Raw genomic sequence first — 24,681 nt, 5'->3', positions numbered from 1 at the left:
ATGCACCTCCTCTCCCCCAGGCCCTGCCATCACTCTGAGCCAGTCCAATGCCCAAGAGCCCTGACCTGGTCCTCCCAGGTGACTGCCTCCATCCAAGGGCTCTCTCACGCCTCCAGTGGTCACACACCGGAACATCCCACCTACAGTCACCCCACCACAGACCACCTCTGCTCAGGCATTTCTCCCACCACACCTGCACCTCCACCACAGGCCCCAGACCCAAACATGCCACGGCTCCCTGTCAGTCCCTCCTGCCACTACTCCTTCCCTACCAACTTAACACAGCCATGCTCTATTGAACACCCTTGCCGCTCCCCCACTCCCTATCACTCTAGCACACATGCACACATGTATACACACACATGCATGCAAACGCGCACACACACACACACACACACACACCCCCAAACTTCTCCCTTGTTTCAGTGCAATGCACAAGGTCAAGAGGGAATCGGTGCACTTGAGTATGAGCTCTCGAAACAATGCCCGCTTCTCCCAAACGTCCTCAACTTGATCACCAGGGCCCGTCCGACCCTCACAACTGCCTGTCTTGCCTCCACCAGGACCAATCTCATCTTCTCCTTTGTCTCTTACTCTCTCTGTACACCCCCACCATGGCCCACATCCACTGCTCCCCAACTCCAGACACTCTGCCACGTGTCCTCCCTCAGCCGCAAACCCTCTCCATCCTCACCCTCGGTCTCTAACGTCCCACCACCACCTGTCTGCCCCCAGGGAAGATGTGCCTCCCTGCAGCCCACAGACAGACTACCCTCCTATGCCAGGCCCAGAGGGAGGGTCTTCCCTATGCTTACTGTGGCTTCCAGGTCATTCTCCCCCAAAAGTCTGCCAATTCTGAATCTCATGTTGTCAGAGATACTCAGAGAACCAGAGCTCTCACCCTCAACCCCGTCATTGTTGCCTCCATCTGCCAGTCCCAGGCCCCACCCCTGCACTCCTGGCTCCCTGCTGCTTCCGCCGACACTGCTCCTGTCTCAACTCTTGAGGATCGCGAGTACTGAGAAATGATCTTTCACAAACCTTCAGCTCTGGGGTCCCTGAGTTCTCCTGCATCCATCACTCAGTCACACTCCCAGGGTCACACCTTGTCACTGCTGCTGACGGCAAGCCCTCAATCTCCAATCCAAGTACCCTATTCTTCCCAACCCCTTGCCCACCTGGTGCCTGCACTGTGCAGCTGACCATGGCTGGAGAACTAAGTCCACAGCCCACTGACTCCTGTCGCTTGACATCACGTGCGCCTGACGTATCCAGCAATCAAGCCTGCTCCTCCAGGCCAGCCTCTGCATGCCACACTGTGGACCTCTGGGCTGGATCATTCTCTGTGGTGGGGCTGCCCCCGGCACTGTAGGATGTTTAGCAGCATCCCTAGCTCCAATCCCACAACTAGATGCCAAGAACCTTCCCTCTACTTCCTCCCCAGTCACGATGCTACAAAACGTCTCCAGACATGGCCCCAGTGTCCCCAGCATCCCCTGGGGGTGGGAGTGGCCCCTGGCTGAGAATTTCTGCTCCAGTCCATCCACCAGCCCACTCTGGTGGAGAATGGCTTCCCGTCTTCTCTCTCCTCTGACCTCCTGCTCCTCCTTCCCCAGACTCACTCTTGGCTCCTAAGAAAAAGGAAGCACCAGAGAGAACTTTCCAGAATTTCACCCACACACTGCTCTCCTCGGTTGTCTCTAAGGCCCACCCCTCCATGTCCCCTCGCCCACTCAGGGACTCTGTCCAACAATTCCCGCCACGTCCTGCCCCTCCCACATCACCAGTCCCCCCTCTCCACTGGATCACTGCCATCACCAGAAGAATGTGCCAGTTCTCTCATCTTACAAACAAAAAATATAACTTCCCTTGACACTGTCCTTCCCACTGCCTACTGTCTCATTCCTTTGCTTCCCTTTGCAATAAAACTCAAAAAACATGTCTACACTTGTATCCAATTCCTGCCTCCTGTTCTATCTGAAACCCACTCCGATCCAGCCTCTTTTTATTTTTCTATTTTTTTTGTTTTGATTTTTTTGGACTTTACTCCACAGGTAGATTTGTAAAACTTTTAAAAGGCCTATCGGTGGCCTGTCTTTATACTGTTTATGAGTTTCTGACAATATTTTGTTTTTAATTTTTGTGCAATTAAGCCTTTAAATCTTTTTTTCCTATTTTTCCCCTCATTGTTTTCATGCCTAGAAAATCCTCTACCTAGAGATCAGAGAAATACACTTCCGCGGGTATTGTGAAGACTTAGTTGCACATGCACGAATACATGTGTTTTCCTCTCTCACCCATCTGAAACGTGAGGCTGGCGTGCGGTCTGAGGTCAGGGCCTAACCTGGTCTGTCTTTTCCTCGACAGCAAGTCTTCCCAGCACCACCTGCTGCCTTCTCTGCCCCACCTCTCAGCACGGGCACCTCCCAGCCCTGCGCGATGACGAGGGCCCCACCTGTCTGTCGTGAGCACCTCCACGCTCTCCTGTCGTTTCACTCGGGGGGGCGCTGGTCTCGCACTCCCAGGCCGAGGCATTCTTCTAAATTCAAATATGGGAAAACCAAAGCAGGGAGATAAAACACTCGTACATTTCAAAGGGGACCAAAAAAAAACGCAGGTTAATGTTAACACTAATTTCCAGGCCCCCATCAACAGGCTGGGTAGGACACAGTCTGCAGGATATTAAGAACATTCCACCAACCTGACAAGTTTAAAAGTATCCATCTTTTATCTTATATTTTCATTAATTTTAAGGTACAAAAAGTAGTAACAGAACTATCAGTAATCAAAACATGACATGATTTAGCCATAATTATGAATTTCCCTAAATCTCTAAAATGTTCTACATGTGGTTAGTTACACCTCAGGTTCAGGAAAACTAAATACATGATTTTTGCTTCTTTGTACAAGTATTTCCCATCACTCAACTCAAGCGTTAAGTCTACTGAGGAAGGCACAGAGCGCAGCGTGCATGGCCACAGTGGCCACCTGGGGATGAGAGGGTACACACCTGAGGCTGGATGAGGGCTCGTTAGGGACCTCGGGATTCTCGGACACCTCAGACTTGTCTTGGCCAGAAGGTCCGAGTTCTCCTTCTGAAAGGATGACAACCCAATCAGCAATTCACAAAAGAAGAAACACAAACAACTAACAGATATGTGAAAAAACAGCAAATAATTGCAAATATAAGTGAGCTTTTTTCATCTGTCATTTCGATGAAGATAAAAGTCATTTGATATCTAAATTTGGTGAAGGTTTGGGGAAACGGGTACACTCCAACCCTGGAAATACAAACTAGTTCAACTTCTCAAGAAATTGGATTCAAAAGGTAGGTCAATCAAGTCAGCAACTTAACTTAAAGGAAACATAACTAGGGGAAAAAATGGACATATATAAACATACATGTGTCAAGATGCTCACCCACCATCATTTTAACAGTGACAAACAACACGTAATGTTAGTAAATTATGGTACAGTCTTATATAAAACAATGTCATCATCTTAATACACAATTAATGGAGTATGGTAATATACCTAATAATTACATATACGTGGTTCTGGAAGGACGTTAACTTAAGTTATGAGCAGTGGATTTACCAGTGCTTTTCATTTTCTTCTTTATACTTTTCTGCATTTAAAAATTTTCCTACTTTGTGCACGTACCATATTATTTTTATAATCTGAACAAAGTTTTTTCATTTTGACAAAAAGATTTAATCAGTAAATAACAAGCCCAAGCTATTAAGACAATTAAATTTACTCCACTATTTAAAAGAAAAGAACTTTATTTATACTTAGAAAATTGTGAAAATAAATCAGAATCTGAATACTGGAAATATACTTTATACTCTGGAAAAAATTCTGAAATGTATCCTCCTGATTCTGAAACATAAAACATGTAAATTAAATCTTAAATTGGTACAGTTATGTTTCCTTAAATTACTTTCACTAACACAATTTATAAAATCTAAATCTGAGAGGATGTGTTAATATCTATACACATGTACACAATTTATACGAAACACATATATTTAAGGCCATTCCTTACCTGCATCACTAGGAGAGTCGCCTAAAAAAAAATAAGAAAGGCACATCAGAAAATCAACTTTTGTGTCAGTGAACCTCAGTAAGCTAAACGAGCAGAACTGGATTAGAGAAAAACATGCAACAGCCATTGTGGACGTCTGCTAGGGACACAATCATCCCCTCAGAGCCTCTTCTCTAGTTCCTGCCATCGTTTCATTGTCAAAGATAGAAAGACAAAGAACAAACCAAACTATGAGTCACAAAATGTTATAACACGAAAACAGGAACAGGGATGGGAAGAAAGTGTATCACAGAGGTGAACGAGACAGACAGATGGGGCGGAAGCTGACGAAGCCAGGAATCCGGGAAGACTGACTGCAGGGAACCTGGCGGACACCCCTCTGGGCCACGTGATGACTCTGTAACCAAACAACAGCCCATCTCACACGACTCATCGCCAAGTGTTCTTTCCATAGGCTCCTCAATAAGAACATTTCTCAAGCTCCCCACTTTTCACCCAGGATCCTGCTTTTTGGGGACAAACGTGACCTATGGAAATGAGTGGAAGCACTTGTAGGGGTGGGGAGGGGGGGTGGACTCAAAACCGCAGGTGGATCATCTTTGTGTCACACTCTTAAAATGCATGAACAGATTTGCAGAGAAGCCAAAGCTACGTGGGTCCAGGGGACAGCCAGGAGAGAGACACTAGCCACAGCCACCGTGCAGCCCCTCATCAACCACAGCCGCACCTCCAGACGGGACCGTGTTATGACACCCACGAAGATCGGGCCCTGGGTCATTCTGAGGATGCACATGCAAACGCAGGGTGAAAAGCACTTCTCAGACGCCTGAGCTTGTCCACAGGAGGACTTTAAGAACCTTCTGTTGCCTATGGAACACTACGGAGAGCTACAGGAATGGTGCCCTAGGAGGGCGGCTCTAGGGGAAAGGGGGCACCAAGCTCACGGGGAAATGAGAACCGGGAGGCCCTATAGGACCCTGTTTGTATGGAACATGGGAGCCTCCTGGAGGTCACAGCCCACCCTAGAGGTGACACAACAGAGAACAGGATTGGCAGGGGACAGAGGATTGAGGGTCAGCAGGTAAAAGGGGCCTGGAGAACATGGTTCCAGACAGTGCCACTGGAAGGATGGTGTGAAGACAATGGGGGGCTCAGGGTCAACCCTGGGATGGAGCGCTGCCTAGGAGCAGAGCAGGGAGCAGCAGACCCCCTCCTCAGTGAGGGGCAGCCCAGAGCACACACTTGGAAGAGACCAGCACAGAACAGCTGCTGTGCAACCAGGGGCCCTAGACTCCAAACCCCTGGTCTTTCCTCAAACCCAGGCCTTCGGCGTTGGGGAAACACTGAGTTCTCATTGAACTGAGAAAGGTTACTTACAGGTGGGGCAACTGAGCCACAGGCTGATCCCCCAACAGCGAGTGTGCACAGCAGGTTTCACCCCTCCAGAGATCAGGTCCCCCACCCCTCCGGCTCCTTCCTCACGGATCCTCCGGGTTTTCCCCGCCCGTCTTCGGGCTCTCCTCCTCAGAACCCTTCACCAGCTCGGCCTCCTCCCCAGATTCCAGGGCCAAGGCCCAGACATGGCAGGCTCTCCTTCCCTCTCTCAGCCCAGGTGACCCACCCAGAGCTGGGCTCTCAACACTGTCTGAACGCCAACAACCCTCACAGGTCATCTCGGGTCCAGACCTTCCCTCCAAGTTCGGGGCCTGCTCGGCCCTTCGCTGTCTCCGCACCTCTAGCATCTGTCCGTTCCTCCACTCCCTGTTGTCCTACCACAGTCCAGGCCACTCTCCCCTCCTGACTACTCGCCAAGCCGCCCAATTAACATGATCTGAATATGATTAAGCCACTCATCCTAAAAATACCACTCGCTTCCTGTGGTCATGAGGCTGGGCACGAGGTGACCCCACTCTCTCCGCCCCGCCCACTGCCCGAAGGCTCTCCCTGACCCCAGGTGCAAAGTCCATCCCACCCCAGACTACCTCCAGCACCCCTTACGGCACGGGGCCACCTTCCAATCCAACCTCTGTCCACTAACGCACTCACTGCCTTAGGGCCTAACACACAGGCCTTCAACAAATATCTTCTGTTTGAACAAATCGACACGTCAGCCCTCACCTGGCACACCCCCTGCTGCCCCAGTCCCCTCGCCCACCTGGCCCCGCTGCTGCCGCCAGCACAAGCCCTGACTCCCAGGGAGGACCTGCGATGCCATGAGGTGCTGCACCCCCCAGGCCTGTCAGGAGCTCCAGGACCTTAAAAACAAATGCTCAATGTGTATTTCCCCACAGTTTTTTTCTAAATGCTGGGAAAAATTATGCCAAAAGCAGAATCTCACCGAGGTACAATTTAAGACACTGAAAGAACATTACAGATAGAAACATCGTGGAAGTGACAACATCCTGAGCTGTTTAAAGTGTGGCTTGGCCTGCAGGACTCCCAAGCAGTCACTCTGAAGCTTGTTTCCGGGCCATTCCTGACACTGCCAGGAAGCTGCTGCTTATGTCACTCAGCACGAACACCACGACACAGGACAGACTCTGGTGCTATCAAGTAATGACTAGAATGTTCCACTCCAGTTTACATAAAGAGGCCAAAGGGAGTCATTCGCCACGTGCAGTCCCAGCGTATGAAGAACAGGGACTGGAGTCCGTGTGGTCGCAGACCCAAGGGGCACCTCTGAGAAGAGCGGTGCCCGCACAGCCGGCGTGGCGTCTGCAGCACTCGGTCTGCCTCACCAGGAAAGGACTGAGGGGGCCGGTCCTTCTTACCTTTCTGCTTCACTGCGGGTTCTGGCTCAATGCTGTCACGCCACAGACTAGTTGAATTGTCATCTGAAACACTAGCTGAGTTAGTATTAGCTTCTTTTGTTCCTGACATAAAACAGTTTAAAATGGGTCATTAAGAGTGTACACGGCAGGCTGGTCATCAATGGCTTCGTTAACACAGAGCACACTTACTTATCTATGTTTTCCCACACTGCGAGTTTACGAAGGACTGACCAAAGGCGCTTTTGAGAACGTGCACCAAGAACGTTCCTCCCAGGTGTGGCTCTGGGACAGGCGTGAGGGCAGGGTGGGGGGCGGGGGGGCGCCCAGACTGTGAGCAGGCCCCGGGCCCTCAGCCCAGGCAGAGGCTGGGGGCCCCTACAGCCAAAGCAGACTGGCCTCTTTACCGCCATTTCTAGAACCACCCCGACACTACTGGTCTCTACTCGCCTCCCCACGATAGCCAGGCCCAGGAGTCGAGGAGCTGCAGACAGGTGGCGATTTCGGGAAAGCAGGAGAGAGGAAAAGTATCTCTGGCACAGTGCACAGCCCTGGACACGTTGAAAGCTCCCAAGTACTCATCTATTGATTACTGACTGATGTGTCAATGTCTGTCACATTAGGAAAAATATCAAACACCTGAGAAACAAAACATCTTTTCTACTAAAAACAAATGTAGGGGCAGGGAGGTGCTGAAGGAACAGATTTTGAATTGCGGCAGGACCCAGGGTAGAAAACTAACCCATCAGTAAAGGACCCCCACTCTCTAAAATGAAACCAGAAGACAAAAGCAAAATCAGAAAAATGTTCCCTTTCCTGAAACACAATCTTAAAATTTCTTAAAATTATTTAAAGAAATAATTTATATCAGAATCAACCTGTCATTAAATATCAAAGAACTGCTTTATTTTATGTAATAGAATTACATAAAATAGATAACACATAATTTTCCAAGAAGAATTTTTAATCTATAAGAATGACGCTGACTTAAACAGTCTGATTCAAGTAGACAATTACTTACGATATCTTACAGAGAACATTTCTAGTGGTCTTCTTAAGTAAGATTTACTAAACCCCAAATTCACACAAAGGGAAGAACATAAAAACAGACTATACAGTCACTACTAATACCACCATCGACTCAACCATAGGGGGCAGGTTAACCAGCTCGCCAAAGAACAATTTTAAAAAAATAAATAATGCACTAATAAAAAATTAAAATTACTGTGAATTGGCAAAAAAAAATCAGGGCATTAGGTAGCACAAGCTGTTGTCTGAATTACAAGGAACCTCGCAGGTGAGGACATGGGCCTTGGCATCAAGACTTCCCAAGTTTTAAGGTTGCCAAGCGCTGACCCTGGAGCAGGCTCCTTGCCCTTCTGAGCCACAGCGCGCCCTCCCTGTTGGAGCGAGCATAAGAGTCAAACGAGACCCTATGCACAAAGCAGGGAGCACCGCACTTGGCCGTGGGCCGGTCTACGGCAATTACTGCCCCCGAAACTCGCTGACCAGACACACAGCCCACAACACAGCAGCAAGCAACTTGCCATCCTGCCAGTGCTGTGTGCAAACGTTAGCTGCACAGAGTTACTGAGTATATCTAACCAGGGTTTCAAATGCGGGGATCTGCCTGGCCCAGTGACCAGTCTCAGCATGCTATTAGGAGATGCAGAGACACTTATGTGTATCCTGATAGGAGATGAGATAAAGGGCACAGCATCACCCATGCTGGGGTGAGGGCAAAGCAACACATTCAACCCAGATCTAACCAGCCCTTGAGAGCTAACAGAAATACGGGGAGGAGCAGGGGGCAGAGGGGTGGCATAGGTTAAATGTCACCACAAGGAAACAAGCAGAAAAAGAAAGGAGGAGGGACGCTCTATAAGACAAGCAACCTCATCTCTCCAAAAGGTCAATGTGCTGGAATAAAAGGGCAAGAAGGGGGTGTTACTCCAGGTTCAAAAAGTTAGAGACAAAAAGAATAATAAAAAATATACAATATGTTCATCTTAACTGGATCCTGGTTTTAAAAAAATAACATTTCTGAGACAATTACAATATAGCCTGGGTTTTAGATGCTATTGGGGAACAATAATCTGTTACCTGCAATAATTTTATGGCTACGTAGGAGCACATCTTTATTTTTTGAGCTGCATGGTAAAGTATTTAGAGGTAAAGCATTAGGATGTTTTTAATATACTTTGAAACAGTTCATAAAAATATATCGCTACAGAAGAAGCAAATATGACAAAATGTTAGAACTACTGAATCTAGGTGAGAGGTATATGGGTGTCAAGCATACTATTCCTTCTACTTTTCTGTATTTTTCATAATACAAAGGTTTAAACAATAAAACAAAATGAAGTGAGGGACAAAATGAAGTGAGGGAAACCAAGCAAAACAAAGGTATGGACAGTGTAACATTCCAGGAAAACTTGGAACTCAAACAGCTGTAAGGGGGACGGGCTTATCAGACAGCCTGCATTACAGGACAGAGCGGGGGACAAAATGGATAAATTCCTTGTTGAATTCTTCAATCCACCTGAAAAAGCAAAATGATAAAAACAAAATCCATGAATTCACTTTTGATGCCCGTGGAAACACAGGCCAGTCAGGTCCTGGCATCGGGCACGGGCAGCCAGGGCCTGGATCAGTCAGCACAACAGGGCCCAGTTTTTCCTTGAAGCACGAGCTGAGAGCCAAGGGGAATCTGGAAATCATACCCATGTGAGAAAGGCCTGAATTCCAAAACTGAAAGGACTGCCAGTGCAAGATGACATGCGTGACTGTGATGACAGGGACCCAGGGCGTGCGCTGCGGCAGGGCGCAAGGGGGAGAGGAGGGGACACCAAGTGTGCGGGACTCTGCTCACGGCCACCAGGTGGCGCCAGGCTTCGTTCTAATCTCTGCAAAGCGCTCAACAGAGAATCAGCTGTTGGAGTGCCTTCTGCTTTTTAAATACGGAGCTTATATTATTTTCACACTTGTAGACAATATCTACAAAGCGATGATTTATGTCTAAATAACTATTTCTATTTTAAATCCATTGTACTTTCTCAGAATGAGCACTCTCTCACCCTGGTTTGGGGCTGTCTATAAACCAAAGAGATCTGCAATAAAGCAGGTCATGGATGGGACGCCTGTGACAAGCCAGCCACTTTATGGACATCATCTCACTGACCCTCCAGGCAGGTATTTTCACACCCATCTACCAATGGGGGCACTGTGGCTCAGAGAACACAGCCCTGTGGCTTGCTCAAGGCCAGCCGGCAGGTAAGCAGGAGAGATGAGAGCTCTGCCCACTGGTCTGGGACGGGCCCGCCCAGCTGCCCGCACAGGACCATCTGCGGCTCAAACTTCCACCTCCGCCCACTCTCCTCCCCTGCGGTACAGGGACCGCCTGGTGCTTCCCTCCCAAAGGACCATGCAGCTGAGAAAAGCTCCCGCCAACATGAAATACACTCTCACAAAATTGGCTGAACTGCTACATGCGTGCCCATTGTGAAGAGTTTTCATCAGTCAGAAATCACTCTGCTCCAGTTCAGCGACCTTTTATTGTCATCCTACACTGCTGAAGACCCAGATAAATCACAGACGGTGACCTACTTGGAATAACATAAACACGGATCACTTGTTCCACTGTACCTGCTGAACCCGTGACGGAGGAGAATGCTTGAAACATCCCTCCTCTTAGAAATTCGAGTCTTAAAGGGAAAAACGTACACAGAGAAAGAGTCTAGCTACAGGCATAGAATTTTTAAAAAGCAGATATAAGGCAAGTTCAGCCTAGAAAAATTTTATGTTTCCCTAGAGTTGAGATTTACGCTACTGTTTCCCTTACACGTCACTCAAGAATTCTAATATTTCTGAAGAATTTAATTTAAATCACAAAAGACTACAGCTACCGATATTTAATCAAGGATACCCAATTTGAAATTCTGAATTTATACATCTAATTGCTCCACATCAGCAGGGTGAGGACACGTTCGCAGCACGGCACACTGCCAGCCTCAAACATAAATGGGCAAGCCATGGGAACAAATCCCCAAAGGGCCGTAAGCAAGCACTTTAAAAGCTTTACTGGGGAGCGTTTTCTCAAAAGAACACAGCAGAGTGAGACGGAGAAAGGAAAGATAATTTCTCTAACTATCCACGTTGTTTTACAAAATCCCAACAGCAAGATAAAGAAGGCATTTTGATTTAGATGGAAAATAAGTTATACATAAAAAGGCATGTACAGGTTAACTTAAAGCCGGCTTACTATTCTTTACCACATAACTTAGCAAGTTAAAGCAAACAGAACATAAGTCATTTGTGATCTTCAGGAACAAATCTGATGAACATCAAAGTGGTTAGAATGATAAAAAATAACATAACTACACTGAGAAGTAAATATTTCATACCAAAGAGATGAGGAATTTAAACTAAAGAATGTATTTTCTTACCTATTTCTGAAGTTGTAGTTTCCTGATCTGGTTCATTATTTAATCCAGACACTATGGGGTCTAAAATTTTAGCTGAAATATTATCTTCCTTTCTTCCTGACATAAAATAGTTAACAACAGATTAAAAGATTGCAAAGGCTTTCGTGTTTGGTTGCTTTAGTTGGGATTTATAGGGGTTTATGCCAAGGTCGCCAACTCACTGTCTCATCAACTCAACGGCCATTTCCATCCTCCAGGAAGCCCAATGCCTGAACTCCCGCCCTTGGCTTTCGGGACCCCACTCTCCAAACCCTCCTCCGACCTGCTGGCCTGTCTCCTGCGCAGGAGCCTCCCTCACCACTTCTGATGCTCGACCCTGGCCTGTCTCCTGCGCAGGAGCCTCCCTCACCACTTCTGATGCTCGACCCTGGCCTGTCTCCTGCGCAGGAGCCTCCCTCACCACTTCTGATGCTCGACCCTGGCGGACCCAGCGCTCACCAAGCCCTTCCTCATCTCCACCATCCCCGATTCATTACTGCATGAAGGTCCACGGCTGGAGAGACCATGTGTCCGCTAACAATTCCCAATTTTTTCATTTTTGACTCCCGTTTCTTCAACTCTCCCTGAACTCCAGGCCTACCCGTCCTGCTATCTCGACACTCTTACTCGGCTGTATCACAGGCATCTCAAAGTTCCTGTGTCTCAAACAGAAGTCCTGGTGCTGCCACCCAGGCCAGCACCAGCTTCTCCCGAAGGTCTCCCACTTCGATAAACGACAGCACGGAGGTGCCCAGACTCCACCACAAAACTGATCTTATCTTTGACTCCCGTCCTTTCTAACAAGTGCCATCCAATCCATCAGCATATTTGTCATCTCCCCTGTCAAATATATCCTTCACTCAGTCTTCTCACCGGTGACACTCGGGGCCCAGCCATCACGGCCTCTCACCTGGGTGCCACAACAGCTGCCTAAATGCTCTCCAGCCTCCACTCTTGCCCCTCTCCAGTTTTAAAAGGGGCTGTCTCTAAAAGCTAAGTCAAATCATGTCCCTATCCTGCTTAAACCCCTGCAAGGACTTCTGCTCACACTTACTACATCAAACACACGCCTGACGTGGCCCACAACTCGGACCTGCCCATTCGTACAGCCCCTCCCATTACTTCCTCTCTATGCTCCAGCCTCACCGCCAGGCTTCCTGTCACTCAAACAGGCAAGCCTGTCCCCAGCTCAGGACCTCAGCCCATTCCTGGACACCTGCATGCCCTCCTTCATCCAGTCAGCGTTCTGCCCAGAGGTACCCTGCTCAGAGGCCCTCCCTGTCCACACACTGGCCCCCACGCTTCTCTTGGTTTCATTTCCCTCCCTGCTCACTACCGTGGATGCAGACCCCTGGGTGCTCTTCCTTCTCTGCCTTCTCCCTCCATGTGATGTTCTCCAGGAGGGCAGGGACTCCTCAGACGCTTGCAGAATGAAGAAAGGAAGGCTCGAATGGACCATATCAGCCCATGAGTGACCTCGCATAGTTGCAGCAGCCCTGCCACTCTGGCAGGCGGGGCCCACATGCCCTCCTGCCCTGCTCCACCCCAGCCAGAGGGCAGTGCTCTAGAGCCCAGGCCCCCCTCATACAGGGCCGCATCTCTGCTGCACTACCCACAGAGCTCCACCAGTTCAATGACAAACGGACGCAAAGGGCCAGGCAGCACAAGGTGCAGCGCCCAGACATTCACTGCCCGCCTCCACGGGGGCTTGCGGGGGTTCACTGAGCTGTGTCACCACACGCTCCCTCTTAGCCACACTGTAGGAAGAGCTATGTTTTTTCATAGGGGAAAGACTATTTTCATTGGTTCTAGAGTCCCTTCTTCCTGACATGAAATTGCACAAGGAAAATACGTATTAAACTTAACTTGTAATACTGCATATCATCAAACAAATGAAATTAAAGTGCACTCTAACTCAAAATGATTAGTTCTGCTATAATACGCTACTTAAAAATAACCAAAAATTATCATATTCTTATGCAAAACGCTCTTTGGATTCTAGAATGGATTTAAGATTCTAAATACATCTAAGGAATGTGATAGCCTCACACCCCAGTAAATGCAAGGCTCACCCCCTCGAGTGGAACACAGAGCGCCTGTGTGCCGCGCACCTCCTGGGTGCCAGAGACTTTCCTGAATGTTAGGGTGGAGTGCCAACTTTGTTGGGTGAGGACCGGGGGGAGATCAGCGCCCTGGGTAGTGGGCAGAGAAGAAAAGCATCCGCCAATCTGTCAACAGCTCAGTAAAGCTTAATGTCACAAAGCTCGCAAATTTCTGATAACAAAATCTCGTGAAGACTGTCTAGAGGGGCCCTAAAGCGCAAGCTCACCAGTCAACTCAGATGCAAACATCCCGAGTTGTTAGAAAAGAACAAAAGACTGTCAGCTTAGAAAATCCAAAATAGCAACGGAGGAGCTAGGATTCAACACAAGGCAAGATTTAAGATACAGTACAAATATCAGCAAGGCTCCTACATGCCAACAATAATCGCTAAAAAATAACGAGGGGAAGAAAGACATCATTTCCAAAAACAGTAAAGACCAAACAAACTATGACACAACCCTTGACTGACGGACACGCCCTAGCACGTGCACACACACCTTCCTGCACTGACGTGAGATTAGAGGGGCCCGATCCTCCCAAAACAACAAAAGTGTAAGTTCAACACAAGCCCGGCTACATCCTCCCACGTTCGCGTCTTGTGGGAGCTGGGTTCTTTGACTCATGAAGTCGTTTTCAAATACATCTGGAAGAATCAAGCAATAAAATCGCTTAAAACTTTTTTGAAAAGAACAACAGGAAACTAGGAGTCAAACAGAAAACAGTGCAAGTAAAAAATAAAAACAAAAAAAACAGACCACAGAGGACAAAAGGCATACGGGGGATCACAGAGCAGGAGGGAAGGGTACTGTCAGCACGCGCTCCTGAAGCACCTGGCAAGCTATTCTCAAGAACAAAGTCAGAGCCTCGCCTTACACCATGAATTAAAATAAGAGATAACCAAAAAGATTAAATACAAAATGTGTGATAAAACCAATCTTCGTCTCAGGACAAACTCCAAGAAGAAGACCGGCAGCTTCCAGTGCCCAAAAAGTAAACATCCAGGCAAGCCAGAAACCAAACAACTAGAAGAAATGAGCTGGAAAATGCAAGAAACAAACACTTATTTAAAAATTGGCAGATGTCCTTAACGTACAGCGAGCTCGTGCAAATTAGGGAGAAGAACGCTGATGCTCCAAAGAGGGCAATGAGGAGCCAGGCAGAGGAAGGAACAGACGCGTCACGGAAGTCAATAAAATTAATAATACACGTGAAAAAATGTGCAATTTCACCAGGAATTACAGAGAGAGAGCATTTTTTGGTTTTCATCTATCAAAATCAGCCCGCCTTTAAGACCCTGGAGCAGGGGTGGGGTAGAGGGTCCGGTCAGTGGTGCACTGCAGCCAAAAGCTGCAAACATCCATGCCCTTTGTGCCAGCAATAAGGCCCCTGGCAACCTGCCCGACAGAGGCCACCCAAAGAGAGAAGAAGTTTCTGGCACAAAAACGTTCATTAAAGTATCACATATTATTGTGAAAGAGGGACACTGAGCATTTAAGCTTAATTTCTAAACGAAAAATTCCAACTATTACATTTTGCCACACTTCTTTAGCTTTTACACTTTAGGAAGAGGCTGGCTTTTCAGGAATGACCACTGCTCCCTCAAACTAATTTTACTGTTCAGTTCAAAGCTTCCAGCAGTACTTTCCAGCACCAGACTGGCCTTTTTTCCCTACTTACTGGTCTGTCACAACGAGGAACCATCCTTGGGCAAACTCCAGGCTAGGCCTGTTTGCTTCGGCTTCAGCTTTTAGATTCTAGCTTGATTCCCAATGATAATTTCTGCTATTTTTTAAATGCGTAAACATCATCTGTCTTAGAGCAGGATGTTCTTTATGTCCACCCTGCATCAGGATTAAATTTTGCCTACCAATTCAAAAGACAAGTGTCAATGAAACAGGGATGACTGATAAATATTTCTGGAAAATTAAATTCGATCACAGCCTTTTTTGCAACATGGATCTCCAGCACAGAGGTGCTCCTCCGCTCCAGTGTCCTGAGCTCACACACGTATGTATGCATGTATATGCATGTGTGTCCGTGTGTGTGTGTGTGTGTGTAAAAGCCACATATCTTCATCATTGTCACAGGGTCTTTGTTCATTCTCCCTATGGCAGATCTGCTGTCTAGCCGTTGATACTTTCCTACTAGATATCATGATTAAGGCAAAAAAATTAATATCGATATTTTCAGCTACTTATACAGTAAATTTTGCAGTACCTTCCACTGAATTTTTGGATCGCCGCTTTGATGTCTTTGTTGTCACTGTCTTGGATACTCTAGTGGAAATATCAGTCTTAAAGAAAAGAGAATGAAAAAAATTAATTGACGCATCACACAACAACACCATGAGCAGATTCATTACTCAAGCTCCGCTTGGGGAAGAACACACAGGAGCCGCAATAGCAGTATCCACAATAAAGGGGAATTGATTCCGACTCAGCACAACGGAGCACCCGAGACCCGAGAGAGAACTGGAAGGAGCTGAGACATCTCTCACTCTGCATTTAGAACTCCATCTTTTTGTGCAGCCCTAAAAGGTCAGCAATCCGCAGACCAGGCTTTGAGAATCACTGTCTTATCAGGTGTGTTTATGAGGACTCAACCTCTGTTGCTATACGCTCAATTACTTCAATGCATTTGTAAATAACTCTGAGTAAAAACATACACACTATGTTTAAAGAGAGCACAGATCAGAGAAAACAGCACATCCCATCCCTCCCATCACTGGCACAGCTCCTGTCTCGCCACCTCTCTCAACCTGCCATAACGGCCTCAAAACCAGCCTCCCAGCCTCCACACCTTGTTCATCTTCCCTGCAGCTGCGTGGATACGCTTTCTGAGACGCGAATTGGATTATGAAGTTGGGATGAATCTAACCTCCCCAGGATGGCCGCCATGGGGATGATGAGCCCCAGCCACGGGAAACCCACTGCAGGGTCCCGCACAGGCCAGGCAGAGCTTGGAGGGGTTCCTCCAGCTGGCCCTCCCTTTCCCTGTCTGCCTGGTGACTTAACCCTCTCCCACACTCATCCTAAGTGCCACCTCCATCCTCTCCCCAGTGACCACCCTGTCCCTTCATACACCATCATAGCATGCTTGTCAAAAAAGCTATAAGGAATCCCAGGAGCCCACCACAGAACAGCTCAGGATAAACACCCCCATCCATTCCACCAGCTTTTCATCATTACTTTCACCACAAAATACATACGGACCTATTACGTGTGAGCCTGAGGTAGCGACACTCTCCTCCCGCGTCTCAGGGGCCCAGGAGAAGACGACGGCACAGCAGTGACTATGTCAACACAGCTACGGGTTTACATCTCTGAAAGTTATTTTTTAAAGTTTACCTCTGTTTCAGCTTTGGAGTCTTTAAAAGAGCCATCTGTCAACTTTTTAGACACCTCCCTTGAACTTGATGACTACAAAAAAAAAAGATTTTTTCTTCATACTGTAGAATGATTCAAGTCTGTAGCATGTAAAAACACATGAAGATGCTTTCTCTGACAGTGACCAACAAGATCCCCCTTCCCACAGGGCGCCCGTCACACTCCAGCTCTGATGACCTGTGCCCGTCTTGCGCCTGGACCCAGAGGGCCTTCCAAGGTCTCTCCCGGCGGGGGCAGACCAGGCGGCAGGGGCGTCAGAGGCAGCGCCTCTCAGCAAACAGCCTGGAACAGCGTCCCCCGGACAGACCGGATCCCTGTGTGAGGCCAAACTGCCTGGGAACATTGCAGTAAAACACAGGGACTCCGGAAATGAGGGAGGAGTGACAATGGAAACCTCCAAAACCCAAGAAAAAACTGCTCCCATCCTTGTCTTCTGACAGTGGGGCAACTTCAAACGGAGCAGCTCTTTTTAAGCAAAGTGTTCGGACCCTATGTCAGGAAAGCACGCTCAAAACATAAACTACATGAAAACTGTACACACATTAAATCAACACCTCAAAAAAATCTCCCACCTTAAATCAAATCTGAAGACACATGTTGACAGAAGGAGCAGGAGAGACGCAATCACTCGGATTTCCCTCCACGAAGACTGAAAAGCCAAGGCCACCTGTTCAGTATTTCCAGGACTGAATGTCCTCAGAACTTAATTCCGAAGGTCCAGAGCGCAGCAGCGGTAATCACCTGGCTGCAGGCTCTGCGAGCAGCGGCCTGCAGAGGGCAGGAGACCCAGCCCCAGACGGCCACGTGGGCCTGAGGCCACACGGAGACACACTCTCACCACTCCAGACGCCTTCACACCCACTGGCTCGCCTTTGCCTCAGAGAAACCCAGAGGGAGGCTGACAATGTCCCATCATTGTCTCTGCCAGGCAGAAACCAAACGGAGGCGACTCAAGGGATCGCCCAGAGGGTGAAGGCAGTCTGGCACAGCCTGGGTTGGAACTGAGCCCCCTGCCTGCCAGAGCTGCCCTGACAGACGTCTCCAGGTGCTCGGCTCTCTGGGAGGTTCCACAGCTCACCACCTGGCAGCGCTGCTCACCTGGGGAGACAGCATGCTGCTTCCTGGACTCCCACTCCATAAAGGACCCCAGATCTACACAGAAGAGCCGGCAAGCAAAACCACCACCAAAGCTCTACACAAATCCGACTTCAGCCGAATAAGGACCAGCTCTGCATAGGAACATGGTCCCTTCACCCCGGTCTCACACACTTTTAAACAGAACCATCCCTTGCACTTGGCTCTAACATGTCCCATATAGCCTGTAAAAATTTCTCCTTGGAACTGTCTATTTAAAAAACCAGTCACAGCATCAGCAATTTCAGTAAACATAACATAGGAACACTTGATCTGAAGACTCTGGAAGCTGAGAAGGTCACCCCATTCAGGGACCGCCTCATGCACAGTAAAATATACCAGAATATGCTAGTGGCCCAGAAAAATCAGGCCAGTGAAGAACACTTTTCCTTAGACCTCCAAAAGAAGGCAAAAGATGGGGAATGTCTTTGTTATTTCTAAAACTCTTAAAGGAACATCTACAACAGGGCACACTACTCCAGAGCGCCTGTGGGAGACCCCGGGCTCCCAGGAGAACGCCAGCTCACTTACTAACCAAACCAAGCGTACACCAACTTCCACCGAAGACCAGATTCCAGGACTCCCGCAGGGTCAGTCCCATCGGACCCACCCATCTCCCTGGACAGCACCCTTGAGATGCAACGCCAAAAACGGAGACGGCCGTCTCAGGAGGAAAGGGCCGCAAGCACCAGCTCAGGCCTTGCCCCTCACGGCCGCCCACCCCTCCTGGGCGAACCTTTCCAGACCTCGGCTTCCTCCTTTCTAGCAGCTGGAGCCCAGAAGAGTTGCAGAACCTTTCCAGGACGCCTGATAATTATACGATGTCCCCATGAACATCTGCAACACTAGCCCTAACGGGAGACCTACATTACCCACAGAGAGCTCAAAAGTAACTTGCACGTTTAGAAAATACTGAAACCAAACAAATTTTCTGGCCAATCCTAAATTTACCTGAAATTTTAATTAAATACGAATTCAGTACACTGAGGTTTTACTGTACTTATCTGCCAATGCCTAAAAGACTTAAGAAAGTAGCCCTAATTCATAATAAATTCCACCACGCCCAGGCCCCAAGAACTCACACACAGCTGAGGCTGCCTTGTAAAGACTGCTCACAACGCTAAGGTAGGCTGCTCCAAAGTCTTCAGAAAAATACCCGAATGCACACACCTGCAGCCCAGAGGTGACAAGCAGTCAATCTTAGAACACCCAGCCAAATCTGGGACCTCTTTGGGTTTCTACGAGGAATCCAAGATTGTCATTAACTTTAACAATAAAGAAAATCAATTTCCTAATCGTATTACAATCAAGACAAAAATTGTTTTAGAGAAAAACTCTAAGTCAAAGGCAGAAGTTTTCAAACAGGACTTTACCTTTTTCTCCGGTTTATCATGCTCTCTGCTCTTTTCCCTGTCGGGGTCCCTGGAAGGCTCCTCGTTTCTCACCCTCCGCCTGTCCTTGTCCTTGTCCCTGTCCCTGCCCTTGTCTCGCTCGCGCTCTCTCTCCCGGTCTCTCCATCTCTCCTTTTCCCTTCCTCCCTCGTTCTTCCTCTCTCTCTCGCGGTCCCCATCTTTGTCCCGGTCTCTGTTGCCTCTGTCTCTGTCTCGGTCTCTCTCTGACTTGGTCCTGGCCTTGGTTTTCTCTCTCTCTCCCTCTCGGTACTTGTCTCTCTCGGCATCTTTATGTCTATCGCGGTCATTCTCCTTGGTCTTCTCCTTGTCTCTTTCCTTTTCTCTTGGTTTGCCTTCTTCTTTCAATTCTTCTTTCTGTTTCCGATCTCTGCTTGTACTTCTCTCATTTATTTCAGAGTTTCTTCTATCCTGAAAAAGCAAAAGTCAACAATATCACTTACAGATGTCTTTACCTGAACTACAAAAAGACTCACTTCAGATATGTGCAACTTGCAATTCACCTCTTTATCTTTATGAACTTTGGGCTCTTCTCTCGTGTTCTTATTGTCCCATTCTTGAGATTTCGATGTCAGCGAGGTCCTCCCCTTCATATCCACCTTCTCTCCAGCCAACACTCTCTTCACCGCGTCGTCACTGGAGAGCTTGTTGGCCGAGTGTGAGGAAATGAAAAGGAAGGTGAAAATGAGGTCAGCACACGTAACAAATTCGAATGTCGACATTCAAAGACAGCTCACTACATGGATTCTTTGTCTACCAATGAAATCCAATGAACGAAAGGATAAAATATTAAAAGGAAATGTTATCACAAAGCACAGCATCTCCTATAACTATCACCTCCACACTTCAGTCCTTAATAGCAGTCCACCCAAGCTAAAGGAACCCAGTTAAATTCTACCCAAGCCGTCTAGTGTGGACGTGTGTGCTGTTCAAGGACAGCAAAGCTGACCCCACAGCTCTACAACTGCCTCACACTTGTCAGAGGCTCACAGAGGCCCAGCACTGAAACAGCCCTGAGGCGTGATCTAACTCCAGCCCCACCAAACGCACAAACCCCTCCTGCTGCACCCCGGCCCGCCCTCCACAGCCCCTCAACACCCCCGGCCAGGAACGCCCCTGCCTCACACACTCACTCATTCCACAAGGAAGCACGGAGTGACCGTTACACACCAGGTGCTAGACCACGGGCAGAGGACATGCTGTGTACTGAGGGAGGTGGCCAAACACAACGATTAAACGTCAGTGTGCCACAGGAACACGACAGAGGCACCGAGTCAGCCCGGGAGGGAGGACAGGCCAGGACTCCGGGAAGAGCAGCTGATCCCACACTGCTGCCAGATGAAGCAGCTCCACACCGAGAAACTAGCAGCACGAAGGAGGGAGCACAACCCGTGCAGGAGACCGGGTGGTGTGGGTACAGGTATGAGAGAGAGACAAGCCAGAGGGGAGGAAGTGGCAGCAGGTCGTCAGCCATGCCACGGAGCCGCTGGCTGTGCCTGAGGCAACAGGAAGCCCGGAAAGGATTCAGCAGACAAGACAGGAGTCTCTTTTTTAGAAAGAGGAGAAACATGAAGGATGCAGGGGTGGGGCCTGGGGCCAGAGCACTAGCAAAATCAGCTTCTGCGTCTCCAAGCCTGAGGGCTGGACACAGACCAGGGTCAAGTTCCCCACTGCACCCCCACTGCCACTGTCCAGGCAGAAACCCACCTTTTCCCACTTTGATAACATCAAAGGTTAGCCCTCAGCCCACAGCCCATCAGGTACACAGGGCTGTGTCTGCTATGCTCTTGGTAAAGGTCCAACTCCGCTCCCCTCGGGGGCTACTCGGCTCCCACAAAGGCAGGCCCTGGGGATGAGCTGCTCCCATCACCAAACGCAGACCTCCTCCAGCGTCCTGGCAAACGCAGCCTGGGCTGGACCATGAGGCCAGGGAGGCCAAGCTTCCAGCCCACGGCAAGGGTCTCAATCCCCGCACAAGGGAAACAGGCAGCACAGCCCTGCAAACAACAGCCTGGAGAGAGGGAGGGAGGGAGGCCGACCCCGGAGGCTGGGAAGGCAAGCAGAGAACAGGGACGTCTCAGAGCCCCACAGAAGAAGAAAAGCAGCACCTCTGGCTGGAGCTCCTCGGCCCTGGCAGGAAACAGTCACCTGGCCTGAAGGGAGGCCCAAAATGAGAAGGAATTCAGGGCGTGGAGGCCTGGGCGTGAGCAAAGTGCCCGTGGAGCTCCCTCCCTTGCATGTGAAGCTCGTAGAACTTGTGCCTAACATGCCCTTATCCGTTTCACCGCACAGTTTTACATTACTTCTCCTGTAACTCCGAGGCTCCAGAACAGGCTGGATCAGATTCAAAGCGCAGCGTTCCACACACGCCGCCAGAAACTCCCTCCTCAAACCCGTCCCGCTCCGTTCAGGCTGCTCCCCCACTGCTCGTCGTTCAGCTCTGCTGAATCTAAGGCTGCAGGGCCGCAGCACTTACCTTGCTGAGACAGCACTTTCCAATCCTCTGGAGCAGCTCATTTGTGCGTTCGGGCTCGTGCCCAGCCACGATGCGCGCTGGTTTTGCCGACAGTGGCTCTCCTGAAACCAAGACCACCACGTCTATGGCCTTCTGCAGGAAGCTAATTTTTGCATCTTTATCCTGAAAGATTTCCATTTAAAAAGTAAGCATTAAAATTCTTCAAAAAGAGTTTGTACTGTCTTCAGTATGTTCAACAAGCACAGTTCCTATTTATATAAAAAGCTATTTTTAGATGTACACCACATTTAGAAATACTGACTCTTTTTAACAAAACAAAAACAATCCATTAAAGCTTTGAATTTTAGTTCACGGGCCAGCATGGACCTTTGAAACACTACTTCCATTTCTCAATGGCTATAATTAGCATGATATGAAGTGGCCAAAAATGAGAAAATGAAATAAGGGTATACGGCAATTCACAAATTAATCACACTTGTCTTCCGATCATATATCAGCATATAAATGATACATGCCACAGTACACAGCTATACTGCTAAAAAAAAAAAAAACCTTCATTAACGTGAGGGGAGGAACCCCCCAAACCCACCTTAACATTATCAGACTTCATCTCAGCGTCCGTGTAGAGGCCCTTCATGAAACCAGTCATCCTAATCACCTTCAAAAGATAACGCAAGGCGTGGTCAGCACCCCACAGGACAGCCTCTCCATCAGCCTCATCCACCGAGCCCCACACTCAGGGGCCGTCAGAATCTGTCCGCACCCAGAATCTAATTCATTCACTCACTCCACAAACATGTGCGTGTCTACCATGGGCGAGGCCTTGTACCAGGCAGACCCCACCGGGCTGTGGGGGCAGGCCAACGTCATAAAGACTCGCAGGGCGCTAAGGGAGCACAGCTCAGGACCTAATCCAAATGTGGAAGGGCGAGGGGCGTCAGGGAACACCTCCCAGAAGAAATCCTGTCTAAACGGAGACCAGAGGCTGACAGGAGGAGAGTTGGAGGAGGCAGTACCTAGGAAGCACGTGCCAGGATAACAAACAGTTCCCGCAAGGCCCAGGGCCAAGAGGGTCCTGTTCACGATCAAAGGAAGGTCGGGACAGAAGGAGCCCGAGGCAGACTCAGGCAGGGGCCTGACCCGGGGCGCCTTCGAAGCCATTCAGGAATACAGACTTAACCTAAGGACCACGAGGAGGCCCTGAGAGGGTCAAAAGCAGGGAATGGCGTCTTAAAGGGTCGCCCAGGCTCAGTGGAGAGAATGGACCCTCGAAAAAAGGGAACTTTTCGGCCTGGGTTTCCTGAAGCTGGACGGAAAGGACCTTCTCCTCCCCACCGTACTGCTCAGTTCCCGGGACAGAGGGGCGCTCTGTGCAGTGTCACTTTTGTGCTGCTCTCTCCTCAGTCAACCCGTACCTCCCAAGGACCCCTAAAAGGAGCTTTTGGGTAGTGATTTTCTGTTCTGCTCCCACCCCCACACACGGCCAGGGCCCTGGGTTCTCTCAGACCAGTTTTTCAAAATGCGGTAAGTCATGGTAAAATGAACATAATGGGTAGCAAAAAGCATTTTTTAAAAAATGAAACAGAAAAATAAATATCAGACTGCACCATACGTAGTAAGGAGGAACATGTGTCTATGTGTGTGTCCTGGGTGGATACAGACCATATTTATTACCACAAGACATGTTTGGAAAAAAAAATAAACAGTCCGTCCCTCATATCAGGCTCCCTCCCTGACACCAAGCTACAGCCAGCTGTTACTTAAGCTACCTTTCATCCCTCATCAAACTACTTAAGAGCTGAGCTATTATTTTTCCTGAGAAGATGGGTGGAATGTTAAGATTATCCTGCACTTAATATTCCTGGAAGCTTTTCATTTTGTCTCTTGTGAGGTTCTCCCAGTTTGCCGGCAGTTAAAATTGCAAGCAATAATTTTAAGAAACAAGAGATATTAATGTCACAAGATCAATGCATCAATTTATAAAAGAGGCAGAATTAGTTTAGGAGTAGCTAAAATATTGATATGGTGAGTTGAATACAATGCTTGAGGAGGTAAGAATTTTCATAGAGGCTCTTCACCTATTAGCTAAAAATGCTTTCCGAGATGTCAATCATTCTAATATCTCTATCAAGTGGTGACAATTAACATATTTATCTTTACACAGGTAGAGAAATTAATTTGGGCATTAAATTAGGGAAAATCTGTGGAAGAAGAGCCGACGAGTGGTTCCAGGAGGTGGGGACAGCTGCCACCATGAGCCCAGCACCACACTAAGACCCACAGGATGGGGCACGTCCCCCAGCCTCCTTCCCAGCTCTCTGTCTCAGTGGGGAGGCAGGATTAACACAGAAAATAAAAGCGTGAGGCCGCAGTCAGCCAGGCTCACATCCTGGCTAACTGACTTCTTCTCTCCTGGGCTGGAGGATGCTACCTGCCCACTTCACAGGGCGGAGGTAATGCAGCACACAGCCGTGTCCCTTCCTCAAACACTGTCCAGGACAGGTGTAAGTGCTGGACCAGCACAGAAGGAGGTAGTGGCCAGTCAAGACAGCCCTTGGGATGTGGCTGGGATTCCAGAGAAGTTTAAGCACTATTAGGGTTTTCGGCACAGAGGCACACACTATAAGCTAAGTTAAGATGGGAGAAAAGAGTAAAGCCAAGTTTGTGGAAGAGTAAGATGCCCAACCTGTGGAAAAGAGTAAGAAATAAAGTTTGAGGACCAACATGGCGGGAGGTTAGCAGCCCTGGAAACCTGCAAATTCAACCCGATTCCTAATTCCCACAGAGCATGACCAAGTTCCCAAGTTCAATACTCTCCCCCCGCCACAAGGTGCACCATGGAAATGGGCGCTGCCACTCTGAGTTACCCGGGCCTTGACAGATTCCATTCAACA

At 48.6% G+C, this 24,681-nt stretch overlaps 1 protein-coding gene across 7 annotated transcripts in view; it reads right to left on the bottom strand.

Moving 5' to 3' along the window:
- The window catches only part of TRAF3IP1 (TRAF3 interacting protein 1), a 52,389-nt gene that overhangs the window by 26,355 nt on the left and 1,353 nt on the right, over positions 1-24,681 (bottom strand). Inside the window, exons 2-12 of one of the 7 annotated variants that reach the window (XM_023642713.2) lie at positions 22,377-22,445; positions 21,788-21,949; positions 19,815-19,955; positions 19,276-19,722; positions 16,730-16,801; positions 15,600-15,675; positions 11,262-11,357; positions 6,820-6,921; positions 4,049-4,069; positions 3,011-3,095; positions 2,456-2,539 (exon numbers count right to left, since the gene is read on the bottom strand). In XM_023642713.2, the coding sequence (XP_023498481.2) occupies positions 2,456-2,539; positions 3,011-3,095; positions 4,049-4,069; positions 6,820-6,921; positions 11,262-11,357; positions 15,600-15,675; positions 16,730-16,801; positions 19,276-19,722; positions 19,815-19,955; positions 21,788-21,949; positions 22,377-22,445 (1,355 nt within the window). The remainder of the gene's footprint in view (positions 1-2,455; positions 2,540-3,010; positions 3,096-4,048; positions 4,070-6,819; positions 6,922-11,261; positions 11,358-15,599; positions 15,676-16,729; positions 16,802-19,275; positions 19,723-19,814; positions 19,956-21,787; positions 21,950-22,376; positions 22,446-24,681) is intronic. The other 6 variants (XM_023642714.2, XM_023642715.2, XM_023642716.2 and 3 more) reach the window with 6 other exon arrangements.

This window comes from Equus caballus, chromosome 6 (assembly GCF_041296265.1).
Source record: "Equus caballus isolate H_3958 breed thoroughbred chromosome 6, TB-T2T, whole genome shotgun sequence".
In the NCBI taxonomy this organism is placed as follows: domain Eukaryota; kingdom Metazoa; phylum Chordata; class Mammalia; order Perissodactyla; family Equidae; genus Equus; species Equus caballus.
Note: the sequence above shows the minus strand (reverse complement) of the source record. Positions and strands in the feature narration are given on the sequence as shown.